The following is a 26,482-nucleotide window of genomic DNA, read 5'->3' on the forward strand; positions in this document are numbered from 1 at the left end:
ATTGGGTACTATTTCCTTCTCTACATTCTATACTATATACTATAGAGTAGTTTTGAATTTTTTTGAAAAAAAACATTCCTTACTTTCTCTTAACAGAAACCGGTGACTTTTCCATTTTCTATTGTTGGGCTTAGCGGTACATTATTGTAATGTGTGATTTATAGCTTGATGTTATTTTTTTTAAAGGGTTTTAGTTCCAAGACATTGGATTCTGTCAGTGCTCAGTTTGCTGCTTCAGCCTTGGTTACATCAGAACAGCTCATGGGATTCAAAATGAAGGATGATGTGGTGCTTGGAATTGGGGTGAATGGCATCCTTCAAGCCTCAGGTAAGAAGTAATGATTGCAGTGTCAAAAAGTATAATTGCATGTGGGTGGGGGAAGAGAAAGAGAGACTTAAACTAATAACTGCTTATTGTCATTTGGGATGACTTACTTTTTCTTATTTCACAGGAGTATATAAGGGCTTACACTTCAGTAATACCACGCCTACAGCACTTGTACATACAAGCTCATCAACAGCAGGTTCAGCCTTGTTACAGCCTTCAAATATAACACAGACTTCAAGTTCCCCCAGTGCACTGAGTCACCAAGTAACTGCTGCCAATTCTCCAACAACTCAGGTTCTGTTTGGGAACAACATTAGATTAACTGTACCCTCATCTGTTGCCACTGCAAACTCTATTAATACGCTCAATGCACGGCACATACCTAGGACTCTAAATGCTGTTCCATCATCTGCCTTAAAGCTGGCTGCAGCAAACTGTCAGGTGCCCAAGGTACCAGCCTCATCCTCTGTGGACACAATACCAAGGTAAGTTCTTTTCTTATACTCTGTCATGTTGAATTCTTAAAAGTTGAAAAAGAAAAATTTTATGGATGTCTAAGCAAAATAGTATCAGTAAAAAATTCTTTTAAACTGTCTCTAACTTCTGCATTAAGAAAGTGAAAATGGAAGTTCTATAATTAGAAATATTGAATACATTTATGATAAGTTTATCAAAAGTGGGATAGATTACTTTTGTAAAACTTGATTTTCCAAAGAAAAGGGGTCTTTTTTGGTGTTGCCGAACAGAAAGCACCTAGAAAAGTCTTAATTAATTCACAGCTTCTAATTTTCATTGCTTTCATTTAATAAAATTTAAACCTCCTATTCATTTATTATAAAAGATTATTAAAAAATCTCACTTTTTATGTTTTTAATCTTATTCTCAGTTTTGTTTTTCATTTTTCTATTTTTGTTGTAGATTTGGGTACTCTTAAGTATATTAATACCTCCAACTTGGAAATGTGTATGTAGTAATACTTGCAACATTAAGGTTGATGTGTTCAAGCCCTGAAAATAATAATTGCATGTGATAAAATTACCGCCTATCGTCTCCCCCCCCCAATCTTTTTTTATTTTCAACATTAAAATCTGTAATGCTGTAATCATTAACTTGTTGGAATAGCTCCAAAGAGACTTGGGCCATCCTTGGCCATGGGAGCTTTCTCAGATCAAACTACATTACATGGTGGTTGTTCTGCAGAAAAATGAGAACAAGAAGTGCTGTGGATACCACCTTCAGCCCCTGAACAAAAAGCAGGATATAAATCTGACATTAAATAATAGTATAGGATATTACCTAAAAATTCCAGGGCTATAGATAGGAACTCAAATGAAAAAAATCCAGATTTCTCCATTAATTTCTTCAAGAGATATTCAGGATTCAGTTAAAGAATCCTACATTTGTCTTTTTATCAATTTTATTGATATTGTCATTATTGCTCCATTTGGAGGTTGGAGGGGATGATGTTAGATTAATTTACTTATATCCAATCCCAGCTTCATTAAATCTGCAGGTAGTATTCTTTTCTTGGAGATGTTTAGGAATATGTTGAATTGACCATCCAAAAATAAATTGATTATTAAATACTTATTTTAGATTGGTAGAATCTCAGTTTGAAATATAAATGGTTTATTTTTACACAGTGTTTCCATAAATATGAGACAACACAGATTTGAAAATGGAATGAAATATATTATTACGTTACACTGAGGTTCCAAAGATGGAATATAAGCACTTTTACCATGTTTTTAAGAGTGGCTTTTTCCTAATTAGATAACCAATGTATTTGTGTTCTCTCTACTTTTATATTTCAGGGAAAACCATGAAACAGAAAAGTCAGCACTGAACAATATAGCAGACAATACAGTAGCAATGGAGGTGACGTAGTTTCTAAAGTAACGAAACTTCAATCTTTGGGAACTTGTTTAGGTGCTATGCATCAGTAGCAATTTGAATGCAAGGGATGATGGAATGCAGCATATTGTATTTCCATGGCAGCTGTGGGGACTTGACAGCAATGCACATCTCTCATGCTTTGGTTTTTCTATTCTTACTGTTAATAGGAAAAAATCAATACCTGTAAATTAAGATAACAGCAATTATCTGTACAATACTGCGTATTTGTAATACCCTTGTATATATGTTACTTGAATACAGAACCATTCATTTGTGATGCTTTGCACTTGGGGCAGGGGGGAGGGAGAATTGCAACAAAGTAAGAGTGTAAGAAGTGAGATTGTATAAAGATGAAGTGTCATGACATCATGTGCATGGTGCGGAACCTGCTGTTTTATCTATTTATTGTGCTGTGTTTACAGTTTTTGTACACTGTACCTTCATTGGTTCCTGTGCTGTAGTAAATGTGTTAGGTAGCTGTGGACTCCTTGGTATTTTGTAAATGGTATTAACATAACTTGGTTTCCCCTCTGGGTCCTTGAGTTTTTTTTGTGTATCATGTGAAAAATGGTGACATACATACATAATTTTTAAAAGGCATCAGTTTAAAAATGGGGAATGTACTACTCAATATGATCTTCCTGCTTTAAAATCACAAGGCAAGTAACAAGCTAAAAATGAAGTCTCATGGATTCTATTCAACTGACTAGCTCACTTGTGTGCAGTTTCTGGTACTTAAAGCACTAAAGTTATGTTGCTGCTCTTCATATAGCCCCCTCTGTTGTCCCATTTTTTAATGCACCCAAAATAGTGGTGTCAAATCAAGTATGCAAATGGAGTCCTTGCAACTGGAGTTTTATGTTGTCTTGCCATTCTTTTGATCACAAATTATATTTTTTTATTGTGTAATTGTTATTAAAGACTTCATTCTTCACTTGTTCTCTTTGGGGAAAAAAAGGCTAAAAGGGAAAAGAATGCAGTAATTGCTGTACATGTCTCATCATTCCAATTTCTGAAAACAGCCAGCTTTCCTTCCCCCACCCCCACCCCTTTTCTTTTAATATTCTCCAAAAGGCTGCAAGACCAGAACCACAACTGTTGGGTGCCTTTCTTGGAAATATTTGCCCTCTCTTCTGTGAAGAGAATGGTACTTAGGACTCTACTACTAGTGCTTTGTCAGTACCGGTCTGAATGCCCATTCTGATGGCGTACGTTATCCTTAAGATTTTTAATCCCACCTGGAATTGTGATAGAACTCTCACAAAATAAACCCAGGGCATTACATGTTGACAGAAGTGTGTGGTGTGTTATACTAATTTCATTTTATGAATTTATTTATTCTGAGAGAATGTGATCCAAAACAGCTGAGCATGCTTGTTTTAAATTAAAGTATTTTAAAAGTAATGCAATAAATTAATTAACAGGGATCACTGATCAGTGGCTTCCAACAAAATGGGACAAAGAACTGATCTGGTTTGGATCTTAAGACCTCACTTCGAACTGGAGTGAAGCATTGGGTGAATCATGTACAAGAAGCCAAAGCAGAAAAAGATACGTGTATGTGCTTTTGCAAAAATTTCCAGAATCTTTCAAAGTTCATGTTTACAAAAACATTAAAATAAAGTTACAGATCATTGCAGACAGAAATATCCAGATGGATTGTGCTTACCATAAAAAAATAAGATTTCACTGAACAATTATTGAGTACAATGTAATGGAAAAATCTCTGATAAAATTCCTTTGTCAAGCTTTTCAATCCTTTACATTATTAATTTTGGCAAGTTACTTTTATGTGCCTAGTAATTATATCTGAGAATCTGGAGGTAAATTATGTATTGGGAAGATCTGGAGGAGAGCAATTTTTCTGAGAAGAGAGCTTGGCTCTGGGAACTCCAACATTTTTTAAAGAGAGAATATCCCTGTCATCTGGCTAAGAAAGCAGGAGACTATGAGTTCTGGTCCCACTTTAGCTATGAAAGCCAGCTGGGTGACCTTTGGCCAGTCACTCTCTCTTGGCCCAATTCACCTCATGGAGCTATTGTGGGAAAAATAGGAGGAAGATACATTAGATATGTTTCCATGAGTTATTTGTAAAAATAATAAAGGCAGGATACAAATAAATAAAAGTAAAATCAATTAATTTATATTGGCATTTGAAAGAACGTGCTTCACTATATAGTGGCTGTCCCATTTTTTTCACTAAAAGTGCTAATGAATCAGAGTGTGTAAACATGACATTTTGCTATCTTTTCCCTTACCAGCTGTAGCAAAGAAACCTAGAGATGAACAAATAATGGAATAGTTATGCAAAAAGCATCTGGAAAGAGACACAATAGTTTGAATTTCATTCACAAATACTTGAAGATTAAAAAGATCTTCACCTAAGTGGGGAATATTTTCAGATGCCAAATCTGAGAAACTACAGAATTACTTTTACTATGGCCACAATTTTTGTGTTGTAGTTATTTTCATTTCATAATTGATATGCATTTTGCACAGTGTATTTTTTCCTAGATACAATGCAAATCTACAAAATGTCACAATAGAGCTGGAAAACAAAGTTGTAATTTCTTTAAAATAATTATGATCTTTCTTACCTAATTAATGTGTAAAACTGAAACATTAATACTCAAGCAACTGAAAAAGATCTTTGTTTTAGCATATCACTAGCATCATTCAACTACTTAGGTTTTCAAGTAGTTCATAATGCTTGAAAAAACAGCAGTGTGTGCAAAGTGGCTGCTTGAAGCAATGATTTGACTTTAAGACTCCGGCCATCCTACTTTTTGGCACATAGCTCATTAAGAGTTGGCTAGATTTTTACTAATGGGTATGATTGCTGAATCTCTCTGGTTTTGTATGCAACTAAAATTGCCAGTTTCCAAAAACTGGAAATACCAAAGTAGCTTTTAGCACACTAGTCTAAAGAACATGTATGCTTTAGTGCAAAATTGAAAAATAAGTAATAAAAATCCTTGCTTTGATTCCCCCTCCCAAGGAAAAGAGGGTACCTTCTGGATGGGTTAATAATTTATATAATTATTCTGTATTTAGTGTTTCTTTTTGAATATAGATAACATACTGAACTATTAAAGTCAGGACTAAGTGTGCTTCACTTGGTAGGTAAAAATGGTTAGGTTGTGGTTCAAACATGTATAAATCAATTTCTTAATAGGCACAGATGAAAGAATTATGCAAAATCCTGATATACCCTTATATTAAGACTTTTGCATTTTAATCATTATATAAAGCGATACATTATATTTGTCTCCTCTTTTCTCTTTCCTGACTAGTCCTTTGATCTCTTCAGGAAGTTAACATCATCAAAGGTGACACACCAGTGTTTACCAACACCTGACAACAACTATTCTCAAAACCTACGCTTTCTCCCATAATTTTCAGAGGCTGTGTAAGAATGGGATGTACTCTTCCATAGCTTCTGGAGCTTTTCAAAGTCACACAGAATGAAGCTTGCTTTACATTGAGGAGAAGAAAAAGTTCAGCTCAAAAGAAAGTGGATAGAGCACAACACATGCAGCAAATGACTGGCTGAAGCTGGGTCCTAAAGGGAGTCAGACAAGAAACAAAAGGATTTCAAAGGACCTTGCTTCCGCCACAGCCATCTATTTGCTGCATGTGTTGTACTCTAGTCACTTTTTCTTCTGAGCTGTACTTTTTCTTCAACTTCTTATCTCAAATAAGTTGCAGAAATATTTTATTTACTTCTTTCCTTTCCTCTGTTCTTTAGCCTGGCAGTCATTCATAAAGATAAGTTACAGATTTTGCCACTCTCCATGCATTCAGTAAAAGTAGCAAATTAAGTGGTTGAACGGGATCAGGATTGGAGGGCAGAGACAGAGTTTAATTTCAATACCTAATGGTATCCCTCCCAGCTTTAATGTTTTGTTTTATTGAAGAAATGTGGATTTCTGGAGGGTAAGCAAGGAAAAGGTTTGGAGAACATTCTGAAGCTGTCATCTTTGCATCCATGTGGCTGTTTTCCCCAAATCTAGCAAGAGCCAGGAGTAATTTGCAGTCTTCCGAGCAGAGCAAAAAGTTCATCCTGAAGCTACTGCATTTCCATGCAGGTGACTGGCTTCCCCAGAGCCAACAGAAGCCAGGAATGGCTTGTAGTCTCCTGATCAGGGCAAAAAGCTCTAAAAACAGCTGCCATTTCTGCAAGGAATTGTCAGAGTGCTGAAAATAGCTGCTTCCAGGAGGCATGAGGAGTGGGTCGAAGCACTGCAGATTCTCAGCAAGGTGGGATGGAATAGAAAGATGTGCAGTCACATCCCTGTGGTCATTCATAAGGGCAAATGACCATAAGGACACTGCAGACACATTGAAATGGGGTTGTATGGTTTTTTTGGGGGGGGGGGTGTTCTGTTGTAACTTTGGCCATTATGTGACAGGTTATATCTCAAGGACTACCTGTAATCAACCTTACCATAATCTGTAATTTCTCTAAAAAACAGAGAAACAAATGACAACAGACATGAGATTTTTAAAATCAACAAGGAGGAAATTGAATTTGTTCAAGAATTTACCTTTCTTGGATCCAAAATTGTTCATGAGGCAGTTCTCCTCCTGAAATCAAACACAGGATAATCTTAGGTAGAACTGCAACAAAATAAGATATGGAAAAACAGAGATATTGATACCAATATAAAAAGCAAGTTAGGTTGATAGTCTTCACTATAATGATGTATGGGTGCGAGAACTGGACACTAAAAACGCCTGATTGAAGAAGAATTGATGCCTTTGAAGTATGCTGGTATAAGTTACTACATATATTATAGACAGCCAGACCAACTAACAAAGAGGTTTAAATCATATAAAACTGCATATCACTGAAAGCTAAAATCATAAGACTACGTATGATTTACTTTGTTCATGCTATGTGTAGAAATTCATTAGAGAAGGCAATGATGCTAGGAGAATGGTTAATGGACGAAGAAGGTGCAAGCAAAGAACAGGTTGGCTTGATAACATCAAATCTGATGCAAAGTTGAACATCCAACAATTGAAAAATATGCTTGACAGGGTAGCGTGGAGATCAGTTGCGTATAAAGTCATCCAGAGTCAGACATGGCTAACTGGTTAAAACAAACAATTTCTCTAAGTTTGTTAAGAAGGACTTGTTAAAGTTTTTATCTTGTTTGTTGTTCCTACTTTTTTATGCTGATAGCTTGCATTTGATCATCAAACATCTTTTTATTGCCTAATATTTCATCCAGTCTCTTTTTTTTGAAGACATTGTTTTAAAAGTTAATTGGATTTTTTTCACGATATTTCTTTCTTCTTCCTTTTGTTCCTCAAGTTCACATAAGTTAATGGAATCTTTATACTGATTTTATACTCTGACAGCATATTTCTGGCATATTGTAGCTACCACTACTACCATCCATTAATACTTTTAAATTTAATCTACTTGATACCATTAAATGCCCTGGCAGACTAGATTGATTTTTTCTACTATGCCTAATACATAATCTCTGATTTCAGTGCTATCTGTCTACTTATATTATGTCTATATGTAAAATCTGCCTTTATGTTTTTTGAAACAGGTATTGGTAATAAATGAAGAATTTATTCTGCAAAACTATGTAAATTTCCTATCTGCATTATTGTAACAACCCAATCAAGTTGGTGCTGTAATTCTTATGCTACTATATTTCTCTAATTTTTTTCATTGTTATCTTCCATTCAGCAGCCTTTGCAACTTGCATCTTCTTGGACGGTTTTAAGTTTTTCCTTAGTCTAATTCCCACAATGTTAACAATTATATCTATCAGTATAAAAAGAAAATTAAAGCTTATTTTTTGAAGCTTCTAATCATAGAATCATAAAATTGGAAAGGACCTAAATATAATCAACTGCAATCCCTTGCACTATTCCAGTCCTATCAACTGATGACTCAACCACTGAAAATCTCCAGGAGAAAAAACAACTACCATACTCCATGTAGATACTTAGTCTATTGACTGACAGCTGTTACTGTCAAGAAACGATACCTAAAATCTAACTCGTATCTACATCCCTGTGTTTTCATCCCATTCATCCTAATCTTACCCTCTAGAGCAAGCAAAAATAAATCTTGTGTCTCTACAATGTGACAAACCCCAAGTATTTGGAGAAAGCTCTCATATTTTCCTCTCAATCTTCTCTTCTGCAAGCTAAACACTTAGGTCTACTAAACCAGGGCTTTTCAACCTTTTCACCCATTGTACCACTTTTAGGATATGGCAACATCCGAGTACCACCAGTCGCCTAGCAAGGTGTCAAAAACTTGATGACCCCCCCCCAAAAAAAGAAAAAAGTGATAAAGTACAGGTAGTTCTCAACTTACAACAGTTTGCTTAGTGACTGTTCGAAGTTCCAATGACACTGAGAAAAGTTTTCCCCAAGGCACAGCTGAGCAAGACGCCTGCCTGCCCGCCCGGCAGTGCTCTTCCTTCTGTCCGAGGTTTTCATTGTTGTGAGCATTTCTGTTGAGGATTGGCAGCGGGGGTGGGCTGGAGGGGGGGTGTTTGGTTTTTATTCCCTCCCCCCGTCTGCTGGGTGGTTGCAGCAGGTTTTGGTCACTTCACATGACCCTGGGACACTGACAATCATAAATCTGAATCAGTTGCCAAGCATCTGAATGTAAATCACAAGACCCTGAAGATACTGCAACATTCCAGCTGATCGGCGCTTCTGGGCTCAGCAGAAGTGCCAGAATCAGTGCTGAGCTGATCCTGGGACTTCCACTGAGGCCTGACAGTCCCGAACAAGCGCTCATCCTGGTATTTCTGCTGAGCTCTGACAGCCCTGCAGCTCCAGCCATCCCCCCCCGCTACCACTTTTCTAGGATGGTCGCGTACCACCTGCCAGGTGCCAATGTATCACAGGTGGTACCCGTACCACTGGTTGAAAAGCCCTGTACTAAACATAAGGTTTAGTTCCCAATCCTTTCACTATCTTGGTAGACCTCTGGACTTGCAGTAAATTATTGTCTTTTCTAAATTGAAACACAAAACTGAACACTTTCAAGTGAAGCCTGATCAAGGAAGCTTAATACTCTTTAAAATGTTTTTGCCTTCTTTTAAACTGTATTACAGTCTTAGATCATATTCTAGGAAATATTTGATTAATATTTGCATCCTCTACAAAAGTAATTGTGACTTGTGACTTGTCACCAAAGCACACAAGCCACTCTTTGTTGCATCCCCTAAAATTCTAACTCACAAGGGACTCATGCCATTCTTTATTGCACACTCTGAAATTTCATCTCATCATTTGGGGGTGTGGATACTTCAGGTTGGATACCTCTGCAGCACATTTTTTTTCATATGATTGTTATGATTTTGAAATTTATGCTCAGTAGGGCTGTGCAAAGCATTTAAACAAAGAACCTCTTTCAAGTGTTAAAATAACTACATCCTTCCCAACACGACTTCGAAAGCTGTTATTGATTGTGTATGCAAATAGCTCTTTGTCAACAAACAAAACTTTGCAACTTAAACATTGGGAAAAAATGGTGCACAGAAAAAGGAAGATGCAAGCTAATGCACAAACTACTGATAATATTAAGTTAATTTGTCAAAATAAATTTTAATTTATTTTTATTTTTTTTAAAACAAATTTTATTGATTTTTTTAATTTTTAAGACAACATGCTTGAGACACACTGTGATACAGGGGTGTCAAGAATCCAAAAACAAAATATATATAGATAATTTAATCAATACATCAAACCTTCCCTCTCTCTTCCCCTCAAATAGCTTATATATTTAAAATAGTCTGTTTCTAACTTAAATTTCTAATAATTCTAAACCTGTTTTACAGCTTTATGCAATTACAAGACCATAATCAAATTCAACTTTAAATAAGCACATCATCAATTCAGGAGTCCCTTCCAAATCTATCCTAATTCTTTAATTTCATCATAAATCTTATTTAAAATAAATTTTAATTTATTGTGGCTTCTGTTTAGTCCCTATAAGAATTCTAGCTCTGACCAAAGCAAAGATAAGCAAAGAAACTAGCTTCCACTTTCTGTACATCTTTTTAAAGTCATCACATTGTTAATGTTTTTATTTAAGTGTATAGAACTAAAACCTCCCTGCCAAAATGAAATAATTTGGGTGTCAGTGCTGTTAACATAGGATATTATTGCTTTAACAAGATATACAGAACTGTCTGGTATTTTTAGAGTTAATTCAGATGACAGAGTGAGGGAGGAGATTCATAAGAAAAGGGGGGGAAGTGAATCTTTGCCCTCTGGGCTAATTGGAAGATGTGACTTATGACTACAAAATAAGGGAGGGGTTAGATGCAAGCAAGAGAAATTCAGATTCTGGCATAAACATCCATGGTGTGCCTTCGATTTGTTACACTGTTAATAAAGACTTTAGGATAAACATGCCTGGAAGCTCTTTGAAGTATTTCATTAGTCGGAACCTTGACACTGGGAGGGGTAGAGATGATAACCCCTATCTTCAAAGCCCCTAAATTAATACATTTTAATAATTTAATAATTCTTGCAGAACTGTAATTATCACTTATGCCCTCTCATTCACCTTTCCCCCTATTTTACTAAGCCTACTACTCAGTAAAAAAATCCTGAACCACAAATCTGGAAAATGTGTACAACTCTGCCATCATGTGGTGCTACCAAACAATAGAACAGTTGGTAGATAAAGCTTACAATCTTATTGTACTGAGCACATTTGTTTTGTTGTTTATATTTCTAGCACTGTTCCAATGCTGTTTTTAATAAGGCCAGTGGCGCCTCTTAGCATCTCATCTTCATTCAGCAAAAATAAATAAATATTAAGGTAACAGTTATTAAAAGCATCGGTAAGCCAAATTTATTTCTATAATAACATTAAAATTGTAATTGAAAATATTTTAAAATATGGTAGAATAAATAAACTTTCAAATCAGCTATTAGTGATTGGCTTAATTTAACAAATAAAAGTATACTTTATCTTGAGGGATGGGATTTATTATATGGGTGGCATGCATACTTAATTTATAACAAAAAAGTTGACCAAACTTTTAAATCTCATATTTTAAGAAGTGCTTTATTGCGTGTCTGGAAGAAGTATTATTATAAGTTAAATTATAAAATACCAATCTGGGGGATTCCTGGACACGCGATAGATGGGGTATCTATGGGTGTGAATTTGGATAGGATTTCTTATAAGGAACTACTTAGGTTGGTAGGGAAAGATTGGCAATTAAAACTGTTAGTTGAGTTAAAGCAAGACAATATTGTACAATCTTGGTTTCAGTATAATCAATTGTTGTCTAGGTGGAAGTTAGATCAAAAGGTTGGTATTATTTCAATGGATGAGAATTTGGTAAAACAGATTAAAGATCAAAACCGAGCACATATAAAGAGAATTTATAATGCTTTAATAGAATTGGATTCAGAAATGGATTTAGTTAAAGATTGTATAGTAAAATGGGCTCAAAATATTCAAGAACCGATTCCATTGGATATATGGGAGGTAATTTGGGTTAGAAATGTAAAATTTACCCAGGCCCAAAATTTAAGAGAAAATTTTTATAAAATGTTTTATAGATGGCATCTGGATCCTAAAAAGTTGTCTTATATGTATCCTAATTTACAGCCCAAATATTGGAGATGTGGTAGTTTGGATGCTATTTATTTTCATACCTGGTGGACTTGCAGAAATATAAAAGCTTTTTGGATTAAGATTTGGTGGAACATTCAAAAGATTTTTAGGAGAAAGATAAAGTTTACTCCACAATTATTTTTATTGGGTGTTATTGTAGATTGTGATGCTAAAGAAACTAATTTGATGTTGAACTTGATAACAGCTGCAAGGTTATTGGTAGGGCAATATTAGAAGAAGGATTGTTTGCCTACTATAGAAGAATGGCTAAGATTTCTGCTTATTTGAAGGATCATTCACAAGAAAGATACATTTTGGTTTGGAGAAGATGGATAGATTATATTCAGAATAAATATGGGACTAAAAAGTTCCATTTACTTTATGAGTAAATTTTAGAGTATTATTATTATTAATAGTTTACTATAGTGGAATTTTTATTAGTTTTATTATTAGTAGTAGTATTAATATTGTTTAACAATGTGGATATTGTATTGTTCAAGAATTAGGATATTAACTTGTTTATATTATTATGTTTATTTTTAATTTGTTTATTTTTATGTTAAAGGGGAGTTAAAGCACATTATGGACTTGGTTATTCACATAGTTGGTTAATGTTAATTAGAGTATGATTATTATATTTTTTATCCTGTACTCAGCTCTGGGAGGGGGGGTTAGAGTGGGTGGGTTTTGGGGTGTATATTGTAACTTTTATAAAACTTTTCAATAAAAAAAAAATCAGCTAGCACTAAATAGTTAACAATATATGGACAGGATCAAAATGTCAACCAAAAATTGCCTAATTTTTTGGTGGAAAAAGCAAGACCAAATAAATATTCATTAAATCATAAGAAAGTTGGGAGAATTTAATGTTAATAGTCATGGTTATAAAAGGAATATCCATGTTGATAGAGGGCAATTTAGATAGATAGATAAATAGATAGATAGATAGATAGATAGATAGATAGATAGATAGATAGATAGATAGATAGATAGATAGATAGATAGATAGATAGATAGATAGATTAGACAGACGGACAGATAACCTTTGTCATTTTTTTTACTGTAGGCACATTGGCACACACTAAAAATGAAATTTTGTTGCTTGCTCTCAAAAGTGTACACATATATAACACACGTTTAAACATGCTATATTCACAATTACATATAAATAATAAATATTAATCACCCTCCATCTTGAATACATAGTGGACAGAGGAAGGTTAATACTGTATGGAACAAAACTGTGACTGAATCTGGATGTTCTGCTTTGGATACCTTGAAGCCTCCTCCCAGAAGGTAACAAGAAAAACAGGTCCTGAAGAGGATATATAGTGTCCAAGACAATCTTGCGGACCCTGTTCAAGCAGTGCTTATAGGCTATGTCCTTGATGGAAGGGAGGGAACTGCCAATAATCTTTTCTGCCATCCTCACCGCTTCTGCATCACTTTCCTGTTTGAAGCAGTGATGCTTCCAAACCAGACTGTAATGCTGTATGACAGGATGCTCTCGATCATCCCTCCAGTGGTAAGGACAGGGGAAGAAAGTGGTAAGGACAGGAGAAGAAAGTGGCTTCATTCCAGAATGCAGTATAGATTGTTATTGCCAACTGCTTGGATAGCTTCCACAAGAATTGAACATAGAAGCCCACAGTATGATTGTGCAGTATAGGAGGAAAGTTTCGTTTCCATTAACAATGCATCTCCCTTATGTGCTTGTCAGCTGTAAGTGGAATGGTTTTTAAATTAATCATAAAGAAGATCCTTTATCAGGTTTTCTCTAGAGAATGTGGAAAACAGAATTGAGAAAGTGATGCTGGGGGACTACCTTAAGTCCTCTGGAGAATCCCCTTTTGAGTATAAAAGATACCCACCTATTTGTGAGCAACTGTTCAAGCCAGTTCACTATGAAAGACTTGTCATATATGTAGATTAGATTCTATAAGTTGAAGGATCTTAATGGAAGCAAAAGGAGGAAAAAGATGAAACATGGCTTGTGATATTATAAATCAAACTCCAGTTCTGACATATAGTATTTACATGTAACATTTCAGTCCAAATGTAAGAGGGTGGAGTTTGTGTCAGGATATCATATTTCAGTATTTGAACATCCTAGTGGTTAGGAATTTATGCCAATGGATGCTGGAACATCTATCATTTGCCCATTGTATCTGCATTTCTGATTAGCTTTAGCATTTAGGATTTATCTCTTAATTTGAATTTCCATAACGTACTAATCTATGGAAAGTTGAATGAATTCCATTAATTACATATGCACAACATACAGAACCATAAATTAATCCTACTATTCGAATTTCTTTGCCTGAACATTGAGACACAAACTAGCCAAGGTAGGTTTTAGCGTAAATAAATTCTATAAATCCAACTTTTGATGGCTTCTGGATTTTGTCTCAAACTCTAATCAGAGTTTAAATTTTTTTAATTGTTGTGAAAAACAAATTAAGAGAAAGTGCATTGTTAATCAAAGTTCATTGATTAGATGGCCAGTTCATAGTTTCTATTTTTTTTTTTTTTTTGTTCCCTGTAATAAAAAAAAAAGATTTTTGGTTGATGTTAGAACCACTGCAAATGAAATGAGTAAATCCTGATTTATGTCCTCTAACCCTTGATGAAAAAGAATCAGAAGCAGCAGGGAGGCAGCAGCCAAGGTAGTCCCAATTTGTCAATATTAGAGTCTTGTATTACTAGATTGAGTGGTTGTCAATTTCCCCTCTAAAGTTTTGAATGACTTGTGGAGCCATAAATTAGGCAAGTACCCTATCATTAAAGATGGGCAAAGGTTCAAAGATAAACTTATGCCAAATAAGTAAGCAAATCATACAGCTTAGCATGTAACTTTTTGAAAGCTAATTTCTAAGCTTGCAGCAGGCCAGGGAACCAACTTCCAAATAAGACTTGAATCACTGCTGCCATATAATTTAAGAAAATTGTAGATGTTGCTTTAATGGAATAGCACTGCAGTTTTATGAGTTGTCAAATGAAGGGTAAATTAAAATCCTTATACTCAACAGCAAAAACTAAAGAACAACTTTAAAATATAAATAACCAATTAAAAGTCTTTTAGACATTCAGCTCTCAAGCCGGTTAAAAAACTAATTCAAAGCTGGTTAATTTAGTTCTTATTTGGTATTTGCATGTGTTAACGGGTGATATTGCAACAAACAAAAAGTCCTTTTAAATATATTTTAAATAAATGAAATTCAGTTGGAAATTACTTGGTAAGAAGAGTGGAATATATATAAAAGAGTGTACTGATTGTGAAATATACATTTATTGTAATTTTAGATTTTTTTTAAATATAAATGTATAGTTTTGGTGGCAGTTAGGATAAAGGTTGGAAAATTTAAAAGAAATCATGATTGAATGTAGTATTACAAGAAGGACTAGGTGTAACATGATAACAATGTTCCAATATCTAAAAGACTGCCACAAAGAAGAGGGAGCCAACGTATTCTCCAAAATACCTGAAGGCAGGAACAGCGTGCCTTCAAATTTTGTGGGTGCTTCATCACTAGAGGTTTTTAAGAAGAGATTGGACAAGCAGATGTCTGAAAAGGTGCAGGCTCTCCTTGTTGAACAGGGGTTGGACTAGAAGATCTTCAAAGTCCCTTCCAGTTCTGTTATACTGTTATTCTGATTCTTTTTTGTGTCTCCAACTAAATATTTTTGTCCTGGCTAAAACCTTTTCTTGTTATAAAATTACAAAGCAGCAATCAAATATGTTGTTGTTGTTGTTAACTGCGAAGTCGTGTCCAACCCATCGCGACCCCATGGAAAACGTTCCTCCAGGTCTTCCTGTCTTCTGCCATCTTCTGGAGTCCATTTAAGCTCACGCCTACTGCTTCAGTGACTTCATCCAGCCACCTCATTCTCTGTCGTCCCGTTCTTCTATTGCCCTCAATCTTTCCCAGCATTAGGCTCTTCTCCAGTGAGTCCTTCCTTCTCATTAGGTGGCCAAAGTATTTGAGTTTCAACTTCAGGATCTGGCCTTCTAAAGAGCAGTCAGGGTTGATCTCTTCTAGGACTGACCAGTTTAGCAACCAAACATGGAACATATTAAAACAAAACACACTAAAACAGTATTAAAATAATTCAAACTGAGTATGAAAATGTTCAGTGTCTAACTTAATACTGAGTTTCATTTATAAGCAGGAAAGGCTCTTCATAGCAGAATATAGAATCCAATGTAAAGCTTGAATTAGCAGTTCCAGATGTTAGAATAGAAATAGAAGAAATAATGTATCAAAGAAAACACAAACAAACATATTCCAATCCAATTTTATCTGAACAATTACCTCAAAATTCTGAGGGCAGGAATGAAGTTGTGATGATGCACCAGGGGACTATTTGAATGACTATTTAGCCTGCCTTGCACACAGTCAGTGGTGGGATTCATGTGTGAACAACCAGTTCTCAGCAACAAAATATAATGGATAGAGAAGAACTGCTGAAAATTGCCTTAACAGTCCTGGCATTTTTTCAGTACTCCTGTCAATGGCTTTTCCACAATGAAGAGATACCCTTAAAAAGGGAAAGCATCTAATCTAGGTGTCCAAGCATTAAGATCGATTATTGTGGGATTTGTTGTCTAGTTTGAAATAAACAATCATCAGCCAAAACTTCCAAGAGAAAACAATGCTATTTTATTTTTATTACTTTGCAAAGAGGGTTTATCACGTACTGGCAGGTACAGTGGACATACCTTAAATCATCAGTATACTTTCTTTATATTCCCTATCAATGTTGCAAATTTACCTCCCACCTTTTCCTCATGGCTGGGTACTCAGGCCATCCCAACCTATCTGAAGTGCCATTATTCCCACCCCTGATTACATCTCCCATTCCTCAAATTCTATTGCCCCCCCTTATTTACCAATTACTTTTTATAGCTATTAGTTCCTGTGGGCTGTCTCTGAATCAACCATCATGCCAACTAATTCTGGTTAAAACTAGCTTTGAGTATAGCAGTGGCTTCTGATCCTTGCTCCTATGTTCAGTTTCCATGCTTAAACAGAATTCATGAGATTAGAAAAATATACTCTCCCAAAAATTAGCATGCTCTTCTACAGTTTCTGTAAAAACAATACATTCTTTTCCCTACATTATAGATTTGAAATAAGACTATAGAGTTTGGATGTCAAACTCGCCACATCGTGTGCCTTGTCGCAATATATTGTGAGTTTTTTTGCATTGCCAAAGCTGGGGTGGGCATGGCCTCCGTATGATGCAACCGGCTCGCGGGCTGGCAGTTTGAAACCCCTGCTATAGAGGATAAAATAACATTTGATTTTGTAAACTAACAGAATTATTATGAACTAGTTGTCTCTCTATACCAGCTTTCCTCTAGTCTGGTTAATGGAAAATGTATAAACATGTATAAATGGATAACAAATTAAGACAAACAACGTTTGTTTTTTGCAGGACTGTGAACACAATATTTTGTTGCTAATATTTAATTGATGTAACCCTTGGATTAAAAATGATTTTAAAAAATGGGTGCCTTCTTCCTGAAGCCAGAAAAAAATTCTGTTTCCCTAAGCAAATATAAGAACTGCAATATACCTCCAAGTACTTCATTAGAAAAATAAATGATGCTGCCATCACTTGCCTCAATTAGGCAACAGAGTTGGTTGCTACACAAAATGCTTCCCCTAAGCCTCTCTAGAGGAAAAGACTGAAGAGAAAAAACAAAACAAAGCCCTACATATTTCTGCTAGAGAATATGCACTATTGTCTTCAGTCTTGTTTAAGATAGGGATGGCCCAAGACATTTTGCTCTCTTAAAGAATAAAATGGGCCCCTCTGTTAATTCCACATAAGCTTAATTGACAGATGAGAATTCTGGTAATCAGATAGGTCCTCTATCATGCTGAAGAGAACGGGCTAATTTAGGAACTATAAGTCAGATTGTGGGATACAGAGGCATGGGGAGATTTTTAAAAAGTCAAAATGGCAGCCAAGATAGTGCAATGGAAGCCATTTTGATTTTGTTGCCCTTTCCACCCATCTCCTAGATGCCCCTGGTATTATAATACATACATACCAGGAGCTCTTTCTCTCCCTCACCCATATCCCCATTCAAAACAAGATGAGATAGATTCAGAAATAATGGCTGGGGAATTATAAATGCTTCCCCTAGCATTTATTTCCTGATATAGTTATTTCATAACTCAGAAAAGGTCTGAAAACCTATAAATTCTATTAATAGGTTAGGTTTATTAGAGCTTCAGTTCTATCCTATAAGACCCAAGGTTTGTACCTATAAGATCCAAGGTTTGTACCTATAAGTACCCAAGGTACAAACTATACATTTTATAAATAAAATGTATATAAATAAATCTATTGCCTTGTTCAATAACAAAAGATTTTTGGAGAATTTATTATTTTAAAAGATTATAAAATATAAAACAATAAGAATATTTATCTAAAACATCAAACAAAAATAGGTTTTTGTAAGAAAATAAGCTTAGAATTGGGTATAAAGAAGCTTTGTGATATATATGTAATTGTTATTATATTATTTAATTCAATGCACAATATAACCAATAAGTCCTTAAAGTTGTATTTCTCAAACAAATAAGGGCTGAGATACCTTGAAAAGCAATTTTTAATATAGTCCACTATTTAAAAAACAAATAAGCCCATATTTTTACAATTATCAGCTTCTCAGTTGCCTCTTTTTGACTGTTATATGTCAAGGGACAGAACTTGTAGATTTAATGCAGACTCCCTTCAACCCTCCTATTTAATTTGAATATTTGACTAGTCATACCCAAACAAAGATAAAGTAAATGTAAAATGAGAGTAAATGTAAAATAACTAAGTGGACTCTATCCCAAATTTGTACTTATTTCCCTAATAGTAATAAATGTTATCATATGAAATGCCATAATAAATCAGCAGAGAGATAAAATGAAGTATCTAATACCGGTAACAATTGTTCTATTGCTTTCCATAAAAATATTTGCAGTTTTACAGATAATGGTGGAATTCTAAATTGTTATGTATATCACTTATCACATGAGGTTACCATCTTCAAGAATGTTTTAATGCACCAATACACACTCTATGGAAATATTTATTTATTTTATTAGCATCCTTTATAATGGACCGTGGTCAGCAGTAATGCTTCTGGAGTCTGACTGAAAAATGAATACTGCCTTGTTGGCAGGCTTACAGTTCAGCAGAATGACTTCCAAAGTGATTGCTCATTGTTTTTCTCTCAAAATGTCATCATTTTCAAAAGAAATGTTTCCTCTTGAAACAAACACCATCGAAGTATGTAATATCAACCTTCCCTAATTTGATGTCTTGCAGATAGATTGCCTGAGTTGGAAATTATCCACTTGAAAGTATCAGGTTATATACCACATTATCTTGAATAGTGATCATCCTGAATTTAATATAGATAGTCCTTGAGTTACAACCACAATTGAGCCCAAAATTTATGTGGCAAAGTGAAACATTTGTTAAGTGAGTTTGCCGCATTTTGACTTTTCTTGGTATAGTTCTTAAGTAAATCTTTGCATTTGTTAAATTAGTATCATAGTTGTTAGTGAATCTGGCTTCCCCACTGATTTTGCTTGTCAGAAGGTCACACAAGATCATGAGACCCTTGGGACGCTGCAAGTATCATATATATGAGTCAGTGGCCAAGTGTCTGAATTTTATTCATGTGACCATGCGGATGCTGCAGCAGTTATGTGAAAAATGGTCATGAGTCACTTTTTTCAGTGCCATTTTAACTTTGAATGGTCACTAAATGAACTGTTGTAAGTTGATGACTACTGGTACAATACTCAGGGCTTTTTTTGTCATAGAACGCTCAGAATGGAGTTCCGGCACCTTTTTTGGATGGAACCTTATAGGATAGGCAAGGCGGGTTGTATAACATGTGTGAGTTGCGGCACTTTTTTTTTTTTTTTTACAAAAAAAGCACTGACAATACTCCCTATTCAAGGATAAACAGACACAGAGCAAATTATACTTATAGAGCTTACCCAATACATCTTGCTTACCCCAGTGTGAATAACGTCTGTAGAGGATACGTCATCATGGCATCCCTCAATCTCATTCCATTTCCTTAGTTTGTGCAAAGACAGGGTGAGGTATTCTGGTATGAGAAAAGTGTTTTCCTTCTTATGCCAGAACAGGGTCTCTTATGAGGACAACCTAGGACTCATGAAGTTTTATTTTGGCTTGAGGTCAATTGAGTTCTGTCTTCTGCAGCTGCCTTATTTAGGGCATTTATATCAAACTTTCAACACTTTAAAGTCTTACATAGCATGGATCCAGGGTACTTGAGGAACCATCTAACTCCAATATCACCCACACCAGCAGAGGGAGCATGCTGCGGATACAATCAGCCAAGGAATTTTGGCTGGGTGGGCTTCAGAAGAAAAGCCTTCTCTGCTATGGCTCCTGCCCTCTGGAACATCTTACCCTGTGAAGTGAGATTGGCTCCCAGTCTCCTTATGTTTCAAAAGAGATTCAAGACCTGATTCTGCTAGATGGCTTGGGGACTCAATGGGGGAGCTTCATACTGTGAGTGATTGATTAAAGCCTAATCCCACCCCTTCACACCCTTTGTGTGTCTGGTTCCTGCCTTTCCCATGTGGTTTTAATGGTTTGTAATTGTCAGTAATTTTATTTGCTGTGTGCTACAACTATTGATTTTAATGTCTTTTTTGCTTTAATGTTTTATACTGTAAGCTGCCCATAGTTAAATATAAGATGGGTGGTAAATACATTTTCTATATAAATAAATAAACCCTGTACATAATTATTGATTGTGGCATTTCTGTGATTGCCTAGCATAGCTTCTTTGGCCATGATTAGATAGAACACTCTTTTAAGAGTTATTGGCTTAGATAGGTAAGTTTGTTACAACATGATCTTCATGGGGAGATAAAAACTTGTTTTACTGCACTAAATTGCTTTTAAGGAACCAAATTCCTAAATTAAACATACAAAGGTTGGGTTTTCACTCTATGCTAGGCCATAGTTTTTTTAAACAGTGATACATCAAAACACAATGGCTAAGTAACCATAATACATCAAGTTATAACATAAAGATGGTGGAATATAGGAAAGGTATTGGGGAAAGAGTGGAAGAGATGCTGCCTGGGAAACAATCAGACATACAAGAGAGGCAGGAACCCCCAGTGATTTAACAGTCAGAGAAACTTAATAAGGACCCATGCTCGCAGATCAGGCAATTAAAAGTGGGAGCGGGAAGTTTGTACCTTAAGTCCTGTAAAATTCATATCAGCCCTCCCAGATAAACCAGACTGGAAACATGACAAGATGAACTTTATTGTAAGGCAACATTATTGTAAGGCAACATTAATATAATGTTGCAAGGACAGGTCCTTCTTAAATCATCACTAGAAAATTATTGAGTTTGACCTCACATTATCAGAATGAACGGAAAATTTTAATTGTTGAATTATTAAATTTATATTTTTAAAAATGTTCAAATATTTGCAGATGAGATTAAAGCTGATTCATCAGAAATTGAATTTTGAGTGTATTGTACATCCCAAATACACCTGAAAAGATGGATGTCAGATTTTATTGGAGACTTAACTGTTGATTTTTATGATAGGTCCTGCAGATTTTTGACATTTTGTTGTATTTTAAAGTATATTAGTAAATTTATCAAGAAATCTTTATATGCTACAGACATGTAATGTTGAATTATATACTAAACTTCAGGAATATGACTATTTACGAGGAATTATGCTTGTACTCTCTCTCCCTCCCCTCCCCCCCGTGTGTGTAGGATGATGGTGATGGTATGTGTAATTAAAATACTATTGAAGAATTGGAAAAGTGATATAATTTCAGATATTAAGGACTGGTCTTTATGTATCATCTATCCTGGAAAAGGAAATACTTTCTACTAATCAAAGAATGAGACAACACATTCTTCTTTGACATAGATTTTATGGTATTTTATAATAATACCTTTATCAAAGCAGAAGGCAGTTTATATAATATTTTTGTAAACTAGGGACTTTTTAATATATATTTTTGTTTACTTTTTCCTTTCTTCTGTTCTTATTTTTATGATTTGCTTAATTATGAGTATCTTGGTATTTTGCTTATATTCTTCATTCTTGCAAAATAAAAAATATACACAATAAACGAAAGTCTAATCTAATGTTTACTTGATATGATTGCACATGATTTATTCCATAGAATAAAATTTTCCAAATGCTCCTTCCTTTCCTTTTGGGGACAGTACCATAAAACATGATTGGCCCATGGAGGCTGGAATGCTGTGAAATTTTTCTCTCTTCCAGTAAAAGGTCTTGTTCATGACACTCATGCCTTGGTCATCTCCTCACTGGACTACTGTAACATAATCTACCGGGGCTGCCCTTGAAAACAATTCAGTTGGTCCAAAGTGCAGCAGTCAGGGTAGTTATAGGTGCCCATGTAATACTGCTACTTTGCAAATGCAATGGTTCCAAATAGGTTTCCAGATGCAATTCAAAGTGCTGATGATTACCTTTAAATCCCTACATGGCATGAGGCTGTTACTTGAAGGAACACCTTCTCCCACAGTCTGTCTGTCCCACACATTCCCACAGGAAAGATATGCTCTAGGTTCCTTCTTTTAAGTCTTATCATCTTAAAGAACCTAGAAGGGGCATTGTCTTACCTGAACGCCTTTTCTCAGCATGATGATGTAGAATCCACCGGTGGGTAATCTCAGCCTTCCTGCTCAGATGAGACTAAGTCAGAACTTTAGCCACGCCTCCCTCTGGGAATGTCCTCCAGTTATTGACGAAGCGAAGCATCTGTGACGAAGTCTGACGCAATGGCTCCAATTACCATGACACCTGCCTAGACTGCCCTAAAGGGAGGCTGTGGATTCTACATCATCATGCTGAGAAAAGGCATTCAGGTAAGACAACACCCCTTCTCCAGCATGATGAATGTAGAATCCACTGGTGGGACATACCAAAGCCGCTCATATCCCTATGGGGAGGGAAAAGTCTAGGTTTGTGTCCCCTGAGAAGAAACTACTTGCTGTAGAACCCGCCTACCAAACGAGGCATCCGCCGCTGCAAACCTATCAATCTTGTAATGTCGTACAAATGAGGAAGGGGAGGACCACGTTGCTGCCCTACAGATCTCCTTGACCGAAGCCTGGGTGGACCAGGCCGCTGACGCAGCTGCACTGCGCATCGAGTGAGCAGAGATGTGTGCAGGAGCTGGAAGTGTCTGAGAAAGATAGGCTCGAGCAATGCATGCCCTGATCCACCTACCAATGGTCAAAGAGGAAACTTTCTGACCCATGGCAGAGGGCTGAAAGGACACGAACAAGGCCTCCGACTTGCGAAAGGCCGAGGTTCACTTGATATAATAGCACAGGGCCCTGCACACATCCAACTTATGCCACTGTCTTTCCAGACGATGGGACGGATTAGGACAAAAATCTGGAAGAACCAGATCTTGGGACCTATGAAACCAGGTATTGACTTTTGGGATGAAGGAAGGGTCCAATCGAAGGACCACCCTATCCTCGAAAAAGGTACACAAATCACTCCTGAGAGTGCGGCCAATTCCGAAATCCGCCTAGCCGATGTGATAGCTACTAAGAATGCCACTTTTAGAGAAAGAAAATGAAGAGAGCAAGACCTGATAGGCTCGAATGGTGAAGTCAGAGCTTGTAATGCCTTAGGTAAGTCCCAAGATGGATAGCGATGCACCGCTGGTGGCCTAGCGTTAACTGCCCCTTTCAGAAAGGCACTAACTGCCGGGTGTTGCGATAAAGGAACCAGATTGTTGCAGGTAAGGACCGTTGATAAGGCCGCAACCTGTCTGCGGATGGTGCTAGGTGATAAACCCTTATTCATACCTTCCAAAAGATAATCCAAAATGTTGGGAACGGTGACCGATAACAGCCTGAGCTGCTGCTTAGCTCACCAAGTGCAGAAGTTCTTCCACGTGGCGTCATAAATCCTATTAGTCGAGGGGCGCCTAGAGGCTTGGATCACTGAGATCAGCCCTGACGAATAGGATTGCCTAGTCAAACTCTCCCGCTCAAGTGCCAGGCGGCCAACTGGAGCCACTGTGGATCCAGATGTTGAAGATTCCCTTGGCTGAGAGCCACTTGGTCCGGGGGAATCCTCCACGGTGGCGAGAGCGATAGATCCACAAGGTCGCCTTGGCCAATGTGGAGCAATTAAGATTATTTCCGCCCATTCCTGAATCAGTTTGTGAATAGTTGCCTGTATTAATGGAAGGGGAGGAAAGGCTTAAAGCAGTCCCCCCCGGCTATTTGCATTGGAGGGCGTCTGTTCCCTCCACCCTCCGTGTCAGCAACCTGATAAAGAACCTGGGGAGTTGTGTGTTCATTGGGGAGGCAAAAAGGTCCAGTTGTGGATGACCAAATCTGATCAAGATTTTCCTAAACAGTGCCGGGTCCAGGCGCCACTCCGAGTGGTCAACTGTGACCCTGCTCAGGGAATCTGCCTGTTGATTTGCCTCCCCCAGATTTGCCTCTGGGTTCCGCCCTGATGGAACCCAGAGTGGACTCTGCCCACAGACCCAGATCCAATGCCTCTTGCATGAGTGACCAAGACCGCATCCCTCCCTGCTTGTTGACATGAGCCTTGGCTGCCATGTTGTCTGTCAGAATCAGGACGTGTTGTCCCGCCGACGGAGTGCTAAGTGTATGGCTCTGAGTTCGAGCCAATTTATGTTGTGAGCTAGATCCGACCAGGACACTGCCCCTGAGCCAGATGAGTTTGTAGATGGGCACCCCAACTGAACAGACTGGCATCTGTAGTCAAGGTGAGACTGAGGGGTTTTTTGAAAATGGTCCCCCTGGTCATTGTGGATGAAGCCCACCACAGAAGAGATAACAGAGTGTGGTGAGGAACCCACACCCTCCTTGTGGATGAACTGAGGTTCCGTTTCTGGAAGGGGAGGAGGAACCACTGAAGGCTTCTGGAGTGAAGTCTGGCCCACGGAACAATCCCCATGCAAGAAACCATCTTTCCCAGCAGTTGAGACAGCTGGACCAGAGAAACTACCTTCTCTCTTCGAATCTGGTGTACGAGCTTCCGGATGCTGATACGGCGCTCCTGTGAAAGATAAACCTTGCAGAGGTTTGAATCTATTATTGCATCTAAATGAAGGAGGTGCTTTGTGGGAATTGTGTGGCTCTTCTTGAAATTCACGGAAAACCCGTGATCCTGAAGAGTATGGATCGTGATCTCCAGGTCTGACTGAGCCGACCTGAAAGAACTGGAATGGACAAGAATATCGTCCAGATAGCATTGTACGCGCACCGGCATCATCCTGAGGTGGGCCGCCAATACTGCCAGAATCTTTGTGAAGACTCTTGGAGCTGAAGAGAGGCCAAAGGGAAGAGCCCTGTATTGGAATTGCTGGCGCACGTAACAAAACCGAAGGAATCTGCGGTGTTCCGGGAGGATCAGGATGTGTAAGTATGCTTCCGTCAGATCTATGGAGGAGAGGAAATCCCCTTTTCTGATGCTGGCCAGAATGGACTTTAGGGTCTGCATCTTGAACCTTCTGTAAGTTCAGAAATAGTTCAGGCCCTTTAAGTCCAGAATCGCCCTCCATCCCCCTGAGGTTTTGGGTACCATGAACAGAATGTAGTAAAACCCTCTCCCTCCTGTTCCTGGGGTACCGGTTCTATGGCCCTGATTTCTATCAAGTGGGAGATGGCCGTGGCTACCAATTCTGCCTTGGTTGCGTTTCGTGATACGGGGCACTATGTGAAACGTTCTGGAGGAGGTGAGGAAAACTCTAGAGCGAGACCGTGTCTTATGGTCGCCGTGATCCAAGAGTCGGTGTTGGTAAGCTCCCAAATGTCGCTGAACAGCGCCAAGTGACAACCTATGGGAGAGTTCTCCTTGGTGTCACTTGGACCGCCTGTAAGGACGGCCCCCAGAGCCCCAGAAGGGGCATTTGGATTGGTATTGGCCCTTGGCTCCAGTGTTTTGGTGGTCCTGTTGACGATCCTGCTTGGGGGGAAAGGATCGCGAGTCTCTGGTCCAATCCCAGGACTGCCCTGTCTGAAAGGGCTGCCTCCACTCCCAGGTACTACTGGGGTGGAAAGTCTGTCTTCGAAAGTCCTGCTGGGGCCGCCTATCCGACTTTTTGGAGGGATGTGCCAGAATCTTACGCTTGTCTTTGCCCTCAATTATGTGTGGTTTGAAGACCGAACCAAATAAATGTGTACCACTGTACGTGACCGTGGACAGACGCCACTTAGACTTTAAGTCGGTCCACCACTGTTTCAGCCACAGTAGTCTACGAGAGGCAACTGTGGCTGCAATAGATCTAGCGGAGTACCTGGTCAAATGAAGAGAAGCGTCTGCCATATACTCTGACGCTGCCACTAACTTCCCCAGTGTCTGATGTGTCCTACCCTGGTCAGGGGGGACGAGTGCCTGGAGTTTGCGGAGCCATATGATTGATGCCCTTGTGAAAAAAGAAGAAGTCACAGCCTTAATCGCCCATGCCGAGGCCTGGTGACCTCAGCGAAGGGAGAACTCGAACTTCTTGTCCTCTGCCTTCAGAGCTTCAGCCATATCCCTTGGAATTGCAGACATGGAAAATAAGGA

At 37.6% G+C, this 26,482-nt stretch overlaps 1 protein-coding gene across 5 annotated transcripts in view; it reads left to right on the top strand.

Moving 5' to 3' along the window:
• Positions 1-7,826, top strand: part of EPC1 (enhancer of polycomb homolog 1) — an 81,601-nt gene extending 73,775 nt beyond the window's left edge. For all 5 annotated transcript variants that reach the window (XM_039344086.1, XM_039344084.1, XM_039344085.1 and 2 more), the window contains 3 exons: positions 187-328; positions 453-813; positions 2,143-7,826. In XM_039344086.1, coding sequence (XP_039200020.1) covers positions 187-328; positions 453-813; positions 2,143-2,215 — 576 coding nt within the window. In that variant the 3' untranslated portion in view covers positions 2,216-7,826. The remainder of the gene's footprint in view (positions 1-186; positions 329-452; positions 814-2,142) is intronic.
• Positions 7,827-26,482: the final 18,656 nt, after the last annotated feature.

The sequence above is a fragment of the Crotalus tigris genome, unplaced genomic scaffold (assembly GCF_016545835.1).
Source record: "Crotalus tigris isolate CLP2741 ecotype Arizona unplaced genomic scaffold, ASM1654583v1 scf7180000017890.1996003, whole genome shotgun sequence".
In the NCBI taxonomy this organism is placed as follows: domain Eukaryota; kingdom Metazoa; phylum Chordata; class Lepidosauria; order Squamata; family Viperidae; genus Crotalus; species Crotalus tigris.